Genomic DNA, 16,583 nt, shown 5'->3' with positions numbered 1-16,583 from the left:
TAAGAAAAGGTATTGTTCCATTGTTCTAAAAATCATAAAAAATTTTTGGAAAGCAGAGGAAATAACCCATTTTGCATACATCTTGCATATTGGAAAGGAGTGCGTGCCAAAAGCATAGAATAATTTTCAGTGGTGTATTTTCCAGTTACCTTGCACATAATGAAGTTTGTTCTCAGTTGAGCAGTTCAGAGAACAGTAATAGTGCTTCATAAGCTTGATGCTAACTCTTCCTCTCTCCCCACCTCTTCATTTTTCCTGGAAACTGAATTCAAGGCAGTTGTTGACCATTTATGTTGGGTGTTGTAAACTCTCTTGGCCTAACTTAACAGACTGATGGATACCAGTAAAAATTTATCACCGGCACTAAATTTTTTTTTCACATCGTGTTTCTGAATCATGTAATAGATTTTGATTCTTTGACCCAAATGTTGCATGGAGGCTTTTCCGGCTTTGGAGGGGATAACTTCTCTATGTCTGAGACACAGCTTTTCCCTACGTAACCTGAAATGAGATTTCACAGCAGATCAAATGATAAAACTGTGGGAGTTTGGTTGTGGTGATTTAGTCCATTGATGTTTATAAATAACCCAAGTTTGATTCTGAGACAACACTGAGTAGAGGAAGTAAATTGATTTAGTAGATGATGTGATTGTTCAGAAGAAGCTTTTTTCTTGCCTGGGAGAAAGGAAATGCTGAAGCGGCAGTATATGGAGAGGCAGGTGGAAGCATGTGGGAATTTGTTTGTTAGCTGGAGGAACAACACACAGCTGGGCTGTGGATAAGTAGGGCTTCTCAAATACAAACGGAATTAACTCATGTGTGGAATTCTAAAGTTGTATCTAGTAAGGTTATTGCTTAAGTTTAACAAAATTTAAGGATATTCTCTCACTACTGGTGTTGTAGTCCTACTGACTTTATTGCTGTTGTATAGGTACAGATGAGGCAAACCTTTTCACAAGTGTGGTAGGTTTTCTCTTACAGCTTGGTCAACATATATTAATAGAACAGATGTGGTAGTTTTGATTGCCTACCTGCATGCTGGCATGTTCGTGATAATGCCTCAGTTTTAAGGCTTGGAGGTTGTCTGGCGTTCTCACTTTGACTGTGGTTTGGCGAAATGGCAATAAATTAAAATTTAAATCTTTTGTTAAAAAAAAAAAAAAGTGATTTCTAAAAATTTTCAAAATCCATATTTATTCCCTTGAGATACTTCTTTTCTTCTCTTATACTGGTAAATGCTGACTTGGAAATAAATCTGATCATCCACCACTATATAAACACAATGTACTGTTTAGAACAGAGAAGTTAATTATTCCCTCACCTAATATACCTGTGCTGTTACCACACAGATTCTATAACCTAAAGGGTAGGTTTTTATTAATAGAATTAGTAGCTGCCAAGTATTGTGTTACTGAAACAGAAGAAAAGACAATTAGAGCATCTTAAATCAATCATGAAGCTACACATTTAAGCTGATTCCAGTTTATACTGATATTGTAAAAGGGGGCTCCATTTTCTTCTACACCACCTCCTTGACTGCACTACACTTCCCTACTTTGCACCAGAATCAGCATTGGTGTGGTCACACCATCACCTGGATCAGAGATCTGGCTGAAAAGATGCTTTGTTTGGTTTTGATGGGGCTGGTGTTCAGACAGGTGAAGTTTTGATCCAGTTGTCAGTGACAGCCACCTAAGGAAAGACAGAGATCAGGACTGTTACTTCTAGTGGCAGTGTGGACTTAGGTGAACTGATTGTGAAACAGCACCTTTATTTTGAAAAGCTCATCTTGGGCCAGAACACAAAAGGAGGGGAAGCACTCTGTCTAAAGTACTGACCTTTGTGAAGGGATTGGGATTGGACTGCGTTTATGCACCATTCTGTACAACCAAACTAAGCCTTAATGTTCCTGTAACAGGTTAAAGGTAGGTAACTGGGCTGCAAATACTATCTTCTATCTGTTGTCTTTTCATAGAATCAGAGGATGGTTGAAGTTGGAAGGGACCTCTGTAGGTCAGCTGGTCCAACCCCTGTGCTCAAGCAGGGCCACCTAGAGCTGGTTGCCCAGGACCATTTCCAGAGAGCTTTTGAATATTTCCAAATAATTTTACATAAGAATTGTCATAAATAAATTCTTGAAGTAATACTTAAACCCAAATCTTTTTACATCTTCTCTTTTCACAAATATTTGAATGAAATTAGGTACTTGGATTTATGTCAAACATACTAATTTGGCACCATCTTTACATCATAGACCTTAACAGTGTGTCTCTTGCATCAAGCTTGATAATAGTTTGTAACTAATACTAATTAGCTAGTACTTTAGTCCTGGTGAATACTGGAAGTAGGTGTTTTGCAGATACTGATTTTTGTAGTATAAAGGTAGACCCCAGGGATCAGTCCTTCTGACTTGTTCACTTTCAGACTAAATTGTAAGCATGTCTGACACTCTTAAGGGAGAAGAGATGTGTCACTAAGTGTGTTTCTTATCCCTGGTAATCAGGTCTTTGTTCACTGTGTTAGTACTTCTCCATTATTGTCTTATACTTCTGTCTTGCAGAGAAGGAAAAAAATGTTTATCTAAATATGAAGTGAGGACTTTTTTCTAGGCAAACTGTGCTTCTGCTATGTTATCCCACTATATTAACTTACTGTATTCACAGTCATTGAGACAGAATTTATTGTCTTGCACAACCACAAATTACTACCGCTCATTTGATTGACTTCACATTACTCTTTCTAAAGTGGTAATTTCTGTTCTGTACTAAAACCCTCATGCATAAAACGGTATGATGTGAGCCTTCTCTCCATATATTGGCATATATCCATTTTTCTAAAGTAGTTCTTCCTGACACACTGAAGTTTCTTCTGTAAGTCAACTGGGAAATCTGTGCTATGTGTAGTGTTAGTACTGGAGACATTGGGAGCCTTCATGGCTGATTACATTTTATTAGATGGTATGTAAATTCTAATAGTCATGTGTCCTTTTGCTTTGTCAAGATAGTAATTCTGGTCTAGAACTTGTGCAGAATTCTTCTATAGGTTAGGCAAACACTAGGGAAAAAAAATTGTAAGCTCTCAGCTTACTGACAAATGCCTACTGATATTTTCCCATTTGGAACAGTGACTCACACGAGTTGGTGGAAGTGGGAGAGTCATCTGAGTAAGAAGCTTCTAGTGTTAAGCAACCTTTACTATGCATAGAAGGAGGGACTTGAAATTTCTGTAGTATAACTCAGTTCCACTTCAGTTCTGCTTTCAAAAAACAACGTTGATCTGTCGGTGTTGCAGTTTCCTCTTGGCTGGTAGTTCAGGATGACTGACGTGGCTCATACTGTTCTCTTTATTTCTCCAGTGGAGAGAATCCTCTGATTTTATTTATTTATTCTTTTAGCATATGCAGATGACTATCCAGGCTCTCCAAGATGAGCTTCGGATCCAGCGGGACCTGAACCAGCTGTTCCAGCAGGACAGCAGCACTAGAACCAGTGAGCCCTTTGTGGCAGAGCTGACAGAAGAAAACTTCCAACGACTTCATGCAGAGCACGAACGCCAGGCCAAGGAACTCTTCCTACTACGTAAAACCTTAGAAGAGATGGAACTGCGTATTGAGACGCAGAAACAGACCTTAAATGCACGTGATGAGTCCATCAAAAAGCTTCTGGAGATGCTGCAGAGTAAAGGTCTGTCAGCAAAAGCCACTGAGGAAGACCACGAGCGAACAAGACGGTTGGCCGAGGCAGAGATGCATGTGCACCACTTGGAGAGTCTTCTAGAACAGAAGGAGAAAGAAAACAACATGCTGAGAGAGGTAAGTGACCAAGCTCGGGGTTCATCTCCAATCTTAAGCTCTTCCCTGTCTCCTCTCCATTTCACAGCTATAAGGAAAGAATCTTTCACCCTCTCTATAAGCTTTATTTTACATTGCAGACTTGACAGAATTTGTCCCTGTTCTTTGTGGCTCCTTTGCATGTGCTTTTTGGGGTTTTGTGCTTTAGGCCCCACTTTTCCTGTAGTCTCCATATGAAGCTCTGCAGGTGGATTGTCACAGAGAATGTGAAATTCATTCTTCCGTTCTATTTTAGGTTGAGAGAAAGTAGCTACCTGTATTTAGGAGAGAGCTGAGAGGAATCTTTGCAGGAGTAATGGATGATTGCTCTACAGTTTCCATGGAAACAGTCGTCTTGCTGTGAAGGGTATTTGATAAAACTATTAGCTGCCCTGGATGCACAGCCAAAAAAAAGATTACTTAAAGGGACACTGCTGCACACATAGTAACCCCTTTCCCCCATCCCTCTGAAAACAGAAAAGAAAAAACATTGTTATATCTATATTGCCTCTTAGAGGAGTACAGTGGTAGGCATTCTTCAGTGTTAATTGTTCTAAACTAATTATAATAGAACACAGGCTACATATAAGTATTTTAGAAAAAATAAAGGAAAATAAGTGAGTTGTGTAGCCAGGGTCATTAAATTTTTGGTATTGTTAAATGCATTTTTATCTTGTCAGCTAGCCTCCTAAAGTATTCTAATTTTAAAGTCTCAGGGGCTGGTAATTCAGCATGTGTTGTGTACATAACACAGGTGTGTACATATATACGTGTATTCACTAATGATAAGAATTTCTGTAAAGATTATTTTACATACAACTGTAGACTGAATGCGTGAATTGATAGCTATACGTGTAGGTGTAATATGTGTCTGTGAATCTAATGACCTGTTTTGGGCACTGTATGTTTATTTTGTGGTTCAGCATTTTTTTGAAAACCTGACAGATACACAAGATTTAAGCCCCTCTCTAAGAAGCCAGGGAAGCAAGGTCTGGCACAGAGGTTTTTGAGATGAGTATTTGCAGCAAATAAATACTTCCTAATACCTCTTATTCATATGTTTTCCATGCCTGACCCATTGTACTTGTGCTCTTGCAAACATTTATATAAGAAAGCTGGAGCCCATTGCATTTCTGAGCCAGATTTAGGCCAGATTTATTTTTTTAGAGCAGTAATCTCTTGAGTGTCTGGAGTGAAGATAATATGATTCCAGAGTTTCTACACTACAGTTTTTCCTTTATTTAGCAACCAATGATAATTCTGTTCCAATTCTTGTATCTATTTCAGGAAGAGCTCCAAATGGCTTCCATTTGTTTCTGCTTTAAGTCCAGCAACATAAATGAAAAGCTGGCAGGAGCGTGTAATTTTTTAGGAATGCAGTTACGTTTGTTTCTGCTACTGATGAGTAGATGCTGAGAGATAAGAATTCTCATTTCATTCACGCATCTCTGGAAATCACCAATCATTTAAATCCTAGCCTTTACGGTAAAAGATTTCCTGGGGAAGGTAGAGATGACTTGCTGACTTAAGGAAGCATTAGTATCTCAAAGGGATTTGCATTTCCTTGGAGGTCAGCATTTATACTTCATGTTCTAACATATTAGAAAAGCTGAGGAAAACTTTAATAGCAGTTTTGACCATCTTAACTAAAGCAAGTTCTGAGATGTCAGAATCCATCAGTACTGTTTCTGACTTTACAACTGTGTTAGACTTCTGGTAAAAATCTTTGCTGGGAATCATAAAAAAGATCTGCATCTTGAAGCAAAAAGTGTGCTTTTCCTGCCATTTTTCAACTTTGGAGCCTACATGTAAATCAAAGCGTGATGTTGAGACTCAAGGTCATAGATGGCTTCTCATACAGACAGTGCAGGTGCAGTGGCCAGCAGTCTCAACTTGAAAAATAAATATGAATTCATTGATTCCCTCAGCTTTTGCTATTACTGTGACTGTACTAAAGTTTGCACTAATTTCCTGAGGAAAGGAAATTCTTAGAGAGCCCAGATTTGTGGTTCTGTTAAGATCATAACCAAGGAATAGCTGTACTAGTTCAGGCCAGTGATCCCTTTAGTCCAGAATTCTGTTTTACATAATGGCCATATGCAGACACCCAGGAAAGGGTAAGAACAAGGTAAACATGATACTTCTCTGTCATGTTGTCCCATCTTCCCAACTATTTACAGATGAGGGTTTTCTTAAACTTTTTGTGACTTGTCAGTTTAGTATCCTCCATGGATCTGCCATCAGAGTATATGGTCAGTGTCTTCTTAAGCCTGTGTAAAGTTTTACAGGTGTAGCATCATTTGGTAAGTGGTCCTACAAGCCTACTCTCTGTTGTGGGAAGAACCTGCCTCGTTTCTTTTGAGTTTGAACCTATCTCCTAGTAGCTTCATTGACAGCCTCTTGGTTTTACACTGGAAGACACAGTGCGTTCACTGTCACTGTGTCACTGTTGAACAGTTACCCATTGGTGATTACTGAGGCTCTGTGTCACTCACAGTTTTAGATTTGTCACATCCCTTCCACATTCTCTCTTTTTCCAGGCTGAAAAGTCCAACACTACTTAATTCTTCCTCATATAGAACATATTGCATATCTTTGATCATCTCCCAGTGTACTGTCTCAGTCTCCCATATCCAGGCTGTGAAATGGAATCTCCTGCAGATAGTGAGAGGTATCTCTACAAGCAGTTTGACTCTCTAGGGCTTTTTGCAAATGCCCTGAGTTCTGGGAAACTCAAGCAATCTCTCCATACAGGTCCATAGGGAAGATCCTGTATCTAGCATAAGATGTATTTGGCAACTCACTGATACAGAGGACAGTCTCTCATTAGCACAAAATAATGGAAAATTAGATGTCTCATTGAACATCTGAACACAGTCATGGATCTGGATGCCCTGACTTCAGCAGATAACAGTGTGGCTCCATCACATTCCTGTACCCTAGAAAACAAGCCTAAGCTTCATAGCTTATAAAAAGATGGCTGCTATTTTGAATACCCCTTCTTAAGTCATAGTGAAAATTATTCATATTATTGTTGGTATTCTGGACTTAACTTTCAGAAACAAGATTATTATCATACCAGCAAGAAATACTTGATGAAATCCAGCAGCTGGACTACAGCTTCCAGAATAGCTCCCAAGTTACATTAACTGCCTCATTGTTCCAGACTCACCTGTTGCAGAATTATCATTGATGGCAGTGACAGCACATAGCTCTAAAGATAACGAAGCTTGTTGTGCTCTCTTTGACAACCTCCTTGCTCTCCTCCCCCTGCCAACTCCTAGATGTACTGAGTAGAAGTATGTTTTTCTCAGCTCCGCAGAGCAATAGATACACCAAATATCAGTGCAGCTCTTGGCAGAATATGATGTGATTATATCCACATCTGGTGTTCTAGACACTTGGAGTACTTTGGTCAAACTATGATTTGTAAGGACAGCCCAACATCTTTGTACCAACTTGGTTAAACCTCTCTTTTTTTAAAATTTCATTGCACTCTCTCTCTTTAAGAATATATATCTGAAGAAAGAACTGAAATCATACGCTTCTAGCATCACAGTCAATAAATAGGAAACTTCTTGAGAGTTTCTGGAGAAAAAAAGTTTAGGCCAAATTTCTCATTTGACTAGAAGATCCGATAAAACCAAAACTGTCTGTATTGGTTCCACCCAAAGGGAACAAAAAGCTGCTGCTCATTATATATTGTTGTAAAATATTTGCCAAACAGCTCTGGCAGTGTTGTCTGATTTTCTTACTCCTTCACAACGGGTATTAGCACAGACTCTACAACAGTAGTTGATCTCATGACCTGTTTGTCTCTGGGTTACTACTGGACATACACAGTCTGCAAGCCAAATACATTTTTGTTCACAGCAGTGCTATGGCATACAGTAACTGGAGTCTCCAAGATATACTGACATATCACTGCATTTCTCCTGCTCCAGTAGGGATATCCTTTGATGCCTCAAATGTCTTTGATGTCTTCTTTTCATTGGCCGTTGTGCTTATTGGTGTGTACACCATACATCTTATGAAACTGTCAGTCACATCATGCCTTGTATAACATATATCAGAGTCCTGATAATTTACATGGCCCTAATCGTTGTTTTTTTCCTGAAAAGATGCAGTAGAACTTGTGCATAGTGCTAGTTCTTCTTCCTTCATAACAGATTTACCACATATTTATGATGAAGGATATGCAAGTCCTGCAAGTGACTTGTGACTGGCTGTATGTGGCTATTGTCAATACCTTCAACAAGAGGCCAAAACCAAGTCTCCCTTTAAGTCACGCTGATCTTGTAGCTATAACATTCTCCTGGGAAAAGGGAGTGGTTGGCTCAGACTTTGAGGCTAAGCAGGTGAAGTGAGGTGTTCATTGAAATATCAGTGTAATAGAATGGCAACATAGTTCATCATAAAGAATGAAACAGCTGTTTGATTTGGCAGACAAAAACTAGACAGTTATTCTCTGAACTGTGAATCCAGTTCTGGGACAGAAGGCCGACCACAGCCTTTTATTCGGAAACAGAAAGCAAGCTCTTTATCTAGAAGGTTTCTTTGGGAGTCAGGTCTAGGTTCAAGGTTTGCATGTTACAGTAGTGCAACAAGGAAACCAACAGTAGCTTTGCACTTTGTGTCATAAAAACTGTTTGGTAGTAAATTACAGTTTTGATTATTTTCTTTTTTAAATAATTGGGCCCGTTCAAACAAGGTGGATTTTTAATACAACCGAGTGCAAAACTGAATTAAGGAGTTAGGCGTGTAGTGCTTAACAAATAAAGGGTGGTTTTGTACGTAAAGCAGTCCCTGAAATGGGTCATTCATAAGGGCAGTCATTTACAATGAACTTAAGGAAAGAGGCTATGGCAGAAAAAGCTATTATTTCTTTTCATCTTCAGTAGTGTTTGTTGAAATGGCAGCTGCACAAAGTCCTGTTTGTGAACTGTATTACAGTTATCTAGTATGGCCTTATTACAAGAACTAATCCCTGTTTGTAGCTATTTTGAATTGAACAGTGCTCACTTTATTCTAGGCAGTAACGCTAAATTTCTGTGAGCACTCTTTATTATCTCTCCACTCACGGTAGATGTCTGTCACAGCAGCAAGCAGGCGCACTAGGTTCTAACATACGTGTGCTTGACTTAGCTTTAGATTATCGAACTTGATACTGTGATGGCCAAAGAGCAGCAGCAAGGAGCTTACTGAGAAAGGATGGATGTGCCAGATAGATGTACCATCGAAGCACTGCTGAACAATGCCCAGTGAAGAGAAAGGTTGTTTGCCTTATCTGAACAGATTTTAATTAACTGTGACAAGTTCTGCAGAGAAGTTCTCTTTCCATGAGTGTGTTAAAATTCTTACCCTTTTCTGCTCCAGGCTCAGAGAAGGATTTAGAAATTTTCATAGGAGCAATTAGAGCTATCTCAAAGGACACTTTTGTCCTGTTCCAAGATTTTGCAACATAAATAAGGCACACTTTTAGAGACAATTTTTGGGTTTCCTGAAGTAGATTGATTCAGTAACTGGAACTCTTACTACCAGTGTACTAGGGGACATCTTTCTGATGCGTTTAAAAAAATTAAGTTTCTGCCTTTTCTGATGCTGCTTCATTCTTTTGAGCTTTCAGAAGAGGACAGCAGGGAGAAGTTATTTAAATCAAGATAATTTAAATAGTTATATCTTTATTAGAATCACTTGATTTGTCTGGAAATAGTTTTAAAACATGTAGAGCTTCTGTTGAACCATATTTGAGAAATTGGGCTATTGCAACTTGAGAGCATGCACGATATGTTCTATATACATTTTGGTTTTTTAAATACCATTGTAGTTTGGAATGTCTTATATGTTACTTTATAAAAGAATGACAGTAAGGCCTGGACTAAAAGTTGGAGAATAAAACCAAGTATTTTTTAGTTAACTAAAACTACACAGTCCACTGAATGATGCAAAGGTCCTGCACAGAACTTCGTATTTGATCATATAAAGACATGGGTAGGCCAGTTAAGATAAAAAAAGGCAGAATTACAGTAGTGCTTTTAATTGCACATCATTTTTTTGTCAATTTTTTTAAAAACAAATTCATTGTATGGAAAAGCATATTTTTCTTACTCATTATGAGATACTTGCTGTCTGATTATGTAGGTTCTGCAGGAAGTGGAAGGCATGTCCTTTTTTGCTTTGGAAAGTACTTATCTTGTGGTGCTACTGAAAGATAAGTTGCTGCATTTTTAAGCATACAGCCTACTCCATTATAAAATTGTCATTGCTTAAAAGTGTGCCTTCACATCTCTTCCAGACTCCATGCGAAATCAGAGGCAGGAATAACTGAGGGAATAACAACGAATGACATGGGCAGGTCATGAAGGAAGAAAAGGATCGGATTAAATTCCTTCCTTCGCTATTATGCGCATGTGTGTAACTTGTTAATGTTTTAAAGATGTAGCGCTGATACTGCTCAGTATTGAGGACTCCTTCAATTCTAAATTATATTCTCTGACTTCAATTATTTTGGCATTCCTTGGTCAAGAAATAAACCACAAAGTTTTTCATTCTTTATGGTGCATTAAAATCACTTTATCACTGCTATTCTTTACATATTCGATGTTCTTAGTGCATTAGGTGAGCTGTTCTATGTAATTATGCTGACCAGAAAATTACAGTATTGTTTCTTGTTTCCAATAGGGGTACTGTGCACCTCGCAGACTTACTTGGCAGATGTAAGGGTAGTATGATGCACACCTTTAGTTTCCATCTATTTTGATGTAGATTTTTATTTTTTTAACGGAAAATAGCTATTCGTAATGAAAAACTGGTAGTAGTGAAGTACCAACCCCAACTCTGGTTAAGGTGGCCACACTGCTTAAAACTTACGAGTATTTCTAGCCTTCAGTTTCTGGTTGTTGAATCTTAATGAATTTTGGACATAACAACCCATTTTGAGTTTTGGTTGCCTGTGAAGGTCCTTTAAAGTTTTGATCAATTTGCACAATAACTTTTTGGTTTGTTTTTTTTTTTTTTTTTTCTAAAGGCAAATTATGCTTCTACAGTCATTCTTTGAACTTTCTTCAATATATCAATATTGTTTTAAAATTGTTGACATACGAAGTGGACATGGTATCCATGTAGTGGTAGCGCTATTGCCAAACAGGTAATAAGGTGTCCCTCCACGTAAAGTTTTTCTTCTTTATGTAGAAATTCTGCTAACTTGTGATAATGGGGAATTAAACATAAAACTTGGAATAGAAATTGGATAATTCTTCAATACTCTTGTGAATGTTGTGATGATATCTGGTGGCTCAAAGTTCCCACTGGCTAAACTGAAAAAGAAATATGGTGCATATTTTTAAAGTAATAATACTTAACAGTGAAAGCATGGATGTTGCACAGAACTTGGGAACAAATCGCTTTTTTTCCCTTTTTGTTATCTTTTTTAAAATTAAGGCATTATTGAACATATAAAGACATTAAAAACATAAGGGCTGGCTCATATATATGTTTTGTTATAATAATTTAAGTTGCATTCGAAAGTAAGAAGATGTTGAAGTTTACTAGTCTGTTATGGAACAATATCAGTTACATGTGAAAGTTCTTTCTGTATGAAAGTAGAACAAAAGAATTAAGCTTTATTACTTTATTAGAACTGATATCTTGCAAGGAATGAAGGATTAGTTTTGTATTTTCCTGATCCTGATATCTGTGTGTGGCCCTATGCTTTTAATTACTGTGCAAAGTCCTGTTTTGAAGATGAAAAATAGTAATATATTAATATTTCTCCATTCTGCCACTGAAAGATAAGTATGTAAACTGTATTATGAAGGGTATCTATGCACAACCTTCCTTCAGCAGCCACACTTAAATCTGCGTTCTAGGAGGTTCAGCCTGCCTATGGCCCCGTTTTCAGGCTTTTTAGAATTGTAGGCATGTTGCCAAAATTAAGTCTTTACTTACGATGCAGTCGAGAGGTGGGAGGTGTTGTTTTTCAGCCGGTTATGTCATCCAAATCACAGTGGAATTACTTAAGATGATAGAAGTAGGACATTTCCTTTGCTGAAGTACAAAGCGTCACTTCAGACAGTGGAGATACAGGCATTTCTTAGAAGAATTTTCTATTTGGGAAAATGCTGTGCAATGTAAAAAGCAGACAAGTTATCTGTTGACTATGGGAGAAACAAATGTATTTAGAAGTTTTCTGGTTTATTTTTTCAGGAGGGTGCGTTTTTTTTGTTTTGGTTTATTGTTTGTTTGTTTGTTGGTTTTTTGGGTTGGTTTTTTTTTGGTTGTTTTTTTTTTTTTTCAGAAAATACCACCCTACACTGTGATCATACTTGTAAAAATAGCTTCTCAGGAAATGTACAAGTATGGTATTTAAAGACAGACAAACCTTCTACTGGATTTTCTTGTTGTTACCGTGCACAGGCATCAATTTATGTAAATGGCCTTGTGCCAAACTTACGCAAAATTCTTCTTGCAGCCCTCGTCTATCACTACACATTTCTATCTTGCTCACTTCACAGCTATGTAAGAACACTTAACAATCTTACAAGATAAGTAGTGTTTTCAGTATTTTGAAAAGCACTATACGACCCTACCTTTCTCATTCAAATAATCATATGGAGCAAGTTGCATGTATGACTACCATACAAAATGTTATCTCTTCACCATATGTGTTGAAAAGCCATTTGTGGATGGCTTTTTGGATTTGTCTTTTAGGTATTTGAGGGGAGTATGTGGCTAAGCTCTGTGTGTGTGCACGTACACAATTTGTTGTTAGGTTAACTGATGTCACAGTTCATACTCTATGGGCACCAAATTAATTTTATGCCATATAATAATAACATTCTAGTAGTATTCACGTTCCTACATCTAGCATTAGTGTGTGGCATAAGGACAGTACTATTTTAAGACAAATAATGAAAAAATGCAATAGTTACTATATTGTTTCTCCTGGGTTCCCACTTTTTGCTTTGAAACCCCCAACTACTTTACACAGTAGAACAACTTGTTTCAGCTTTCTATCATTTTATTCCTTGGCATCTGAAGCATGCTAGTTCTGTGAATTCACAGCAACAGAAATATCACATGGACTTTTGTGTCCTTCTGTCTGTGTATTCTGAGCTTCTAGAGCAGTGTGCTATCCAGTCATGTACTTTCAGCTACGATCGAGGCCCAGTGGAGAAATATTTTCATCATGCATAATTAAACGTTGGTACTCTAGGGTAAAAAAGTTGGAAGAAGAATCAATGCAGCTGCACCCTATAGCCTGTTGAAACACAAATGACAGCATTATTGTTTTCATTAAGCATCTAGTCAAATAAATTGAGTGTGTGCCTTCCATGAGAAACAGGTAATAGTTTAGATGAGTTTAGCAGGCAGATGATAGGGTTTTTTAGTAGACTCAGCTGTCATTGCAAACAGTTTATTTTGAGTAAGCAGGTAGTCAAAGATGCAGTTTCTGTTGTGCCTTTTCAACTGAGGCTGTGATTCTGTTGAATGACGTTTCACCTATCCTTTCTTTGATATGAGAAATAATAAAGTGTATGCATTGCTAACATCAGAAAGCAGCACTGAATTATGCTATCTGTTAGAAAGAGAAGCTTCTAGTAATTTTGTTTTTATTTGATAAGTTGGACAAAATGCCATTAGGCTAACTCTTGCTTTCTTTTCTGCTGGTATAGGAGATCCATCGTCGATTTGAAAATGCTCCCGACACAGCCAAGACAAAGGCTCTGCAAACTGTTATTGAGATGAAGGTAAATGATTGCATATATGCAGCAGTAGAGTTTGTTCTCTGGAAAATGGGTTTTCATATGAGAGGTGACTCTACCACATATCGTGTAGTTCTGTCAGTCTTCTAATTTAAAATAGGTATATTTATTTTATACTATTTTTTTAGCTATTACTATTTTATTTTTTATTATTGATCAGTGAAGAGGCAGCTGCTTCATGACACAATAGACACCTGCCTTCTGTCTGCCTGCAGCAGCATATGCAGCTTTCTTTCAGTTAACAAAGAGTCTATTGTATTACAAGGATGGGAATGATGAATTAGTAGGTTTTGATGATGATGTGTGTTGTTTTTATAGTATCAACATTTGAAAAACTGCTTTGCGTTCTCTGTGTCAACGAAGTTAGCAGTTTGCAAACTCAAAACCCACTTAAAGAATGGGTCATATAGCTAGAAAGATGTCTGTATGTCATCGTAAACCTATCTTCTCTATATGAATTCGTGATTGAATTCTTAAACCATTAACTCAAGTATCTAATGGAACAATGGCAATTTGCCAAGAGCTCAGGAGCCACAGGTGGAGTGTGTGGTTTACACAGCTTTATGCAGTCATATTTCATGTTGTATGGTCCGTAAAGTACATCAGACAAGGTTTGGACAAATGCAGTTAAAAAATTGGAAACTACCTTTGCAAACTGTTCTCTCCATTTTTGTATCCTCCCTTTCTCCCTTCCTTATCTGTGCCTTTTTATTTTCCTTCTTTTTTTTTCCCCTTCAAAGTCTTCCCATTCAATCTCAATTTTGTATAGTCATTTCCCATCTTTCTACTCTGGAGCTTTTCATTTACTTTCTGTCTTTTATTAGTCATCTTTGTGGTCCATAGTAATGAAAACTAATTGACCATCTGGTAACAATAAGCCATCTTGACTATCAAAAGAGAAACACCGATATTTCTGGGAAATGATGTGAGCGCTGAAACAAAATACTGCTGTAAATTACAACATATCACTTCACCTTACTACCTCTCTAATTTTTTGTTGCAAAAGTCCGCTTTGCCAATTTTAACTTGAGTATCAAAAATTAAGCAGGAGATATGACTAGATCTTCATAACGGTCTGTAATGGGTTTGTGTGCCAAGGCTTTGGTAGCGGGGGTGCTACAGGGGTGGCTTCTGTGAGAAGCTGCCAGAAGCTTCCCCTGTGTCCGATAGAGCCAGTGCCAGCCAGCTCCAAGATGGACCCACTGCTGGCCAAGGCTGAGCCCAGCAGTGACAATGGTAGTGCCTCTGGGATAGGGCATTTAAGAAGGGGAAAAAGTTACTGCCCAGGAGAAATTGCAGCCAGAGAAAGGAGTGAGACTATGTGAGAGAAACGTTTCTGCAGGCACCAAGGTCAGCGAAGAAGTGGGGGGAGGAGGTGCTCCAGGCACTAGAGCAGCAATTTCCCTGTAGCCTGTGGTGAAGACCACGGTGAGGCAGGCTGTCCCACTGCAGCTCATGGAGGTCCATGGTGGAGCAGATATCCACCTGCAGCCCATGGGTGATCCCATGCTGGAGCAGCTGAATGCCCGAAAGAGGCTGCGACGCCACGGGAAGCCCACACTGGAGCAGGCTCCTGGCAGGACTTGTGGACCTGTGGAGAGAGGAGCACAGGGTGGAGCAGGTTTGCTGGCAGGACTTTGGACCCCATGGGGGACCCATGCTGAAGCAGCCTGTTCCTGAGGGACTGCACCCCATGGAGGACCCCACGCTGGTGCAAGGTGGTTGGCCAAAGGAGGCTGTGACCCTGTGGGAAGGCCATGCTGGAGCAGGCTTCTGGCAGGACCTTGGACCCGTGGAGACAGAGGAGCCCACACTGGAGCAGGTTTACTGGCGGGACTTGTGACCCCGCAGGAGATCCATTCTGGAGCAGTCGGTTCCTGAAGGACTGCACCCTGTGGGAGAGACCCACGCTGGAGCAGTTCATGAAGAACTGTAGCCTGTGGGTAGGACTCATGTTGGAGAAGTTCATGGAGGACTGTCTCCTGTGAGAGGGACCCCACATTGGAGCAGGGGAACCATGTGAAGAGTCCTCCCCCTGAGGAGGAAGGAACGGCAGAAACAGTGTGTGATGAACTGACTGCAACCGCCATTCCCTGTCACTCTGCACCACTCAGGGGGAGGGGGTAGAGAAATCGGGAATAAAGTTAACCCCAGGAAGAAATGAGGGGTGGGGGAAGGTGTTTTAAGATTTGGTTTTATTTCTCCTTACTGTTCTCTGATTTAATTGGTAATAAATTAAATTAATTTCCCCAACTTGAGTCTGTTTTGCCTCTGACGGTAATGGGTGAGTGATCTGCCCGTCCTTATCTCAACTCGTGAGCCTGTCATTGTATTTTCTCTCCCCTGTCCAGCTGAGGAGGGAGAGTGGTAGATCGGCTTTGGTGGGCACCTGGCTTCCAGCCAGGGTCAATCCACCACATGGTTCTTTAGAAAAATCTTATCTCATGAATGAAAACCTTTATGTGAAAATCTTTCATGCTTTTTTTCATCTGTGCTTTGATTATTAGACAAAAAAATTATGAAGGATTTGTCTACAGAAGCATGGAGGATAGTTTCAAATCCTGCCTGTATTTCAGGAAAGATGAAATATTTTGGGGAAATGAAATTTAAAAATAGACTGTTTTAAGAGATTACGTTTCATAAATACATATCAATGTTCATGAGTATGCCTGAAGCTGTGTGTGCTGTATGAATCTGTTCTTACTGTTCGTAACACATAAGACTTCTAAAGAAACAGTAAACCAAGTAGACTGAAAACCTCTGATCATCCTGTAAAACTGTGAGGATAGTGGTAGATTGACTTTTTTATTTTTCCAGATGTATATTTTTTAACCATGGAAATGTTTTGTATGTTTTATATATGAGCCAGAGTACTTGAAGGGTCTTCTGCTGCTTTAGCCACTCAAAACTAGATTGTCCACTCAAAACTAGGTTGTTGCATCTTTCTCTCACTTATCATGCTTTTTATGTTCTCCATTTGTGACCTCACA

General features: G+C 38.9%; 1 protein-coding gene across 6 annotated transcripts in view; it reads left to right on the top strand.

The window, feature by feature from the left end:
• The window catches only part of ERC1 (ELKS/RAB6-interacting/CAST family member 1), a 284,902-nt gene that overhangs the window by 52,728 nt on the left and 215,591 nt on the right, over positions 1-16,583 (top strand). For all 6 annotated transcript variants that reach the window (XM_086467310.1, XM_086467304.1, XM_086467291.1 and 3 more), the window contains exons 2-3: positions 3,395-3,811; positions 13,504-13,578. In XM_086467310.1, the coding sequence (XP_086323436.1) occupies positions 3,395-3,811; positions 13,504-13,578 (492 nt within the window). The remainder of the gene's footprint in view (positions 1-3,394; positions 3,812-13,503; positions 13,579-16,583) is intronic.

Source organism: Leptosomus discolor, chromosome 1 (genome assembly GCF_034619465.1).
Source record: "Leptosomus discolor isolate bLepDis1 chromosome 1, bLepDis1.hap2, whole genome shotgun sequence".
Lineage (NCBI taxonomy): Eukaryota > Metazoa > Chordata > Aves > Leptosomiformes > Leptosomidae > Leptosomus > Leptosomus discolor.
This window is presented reverse-complemented; position numbering and strand designations above follow the sequence as displayed.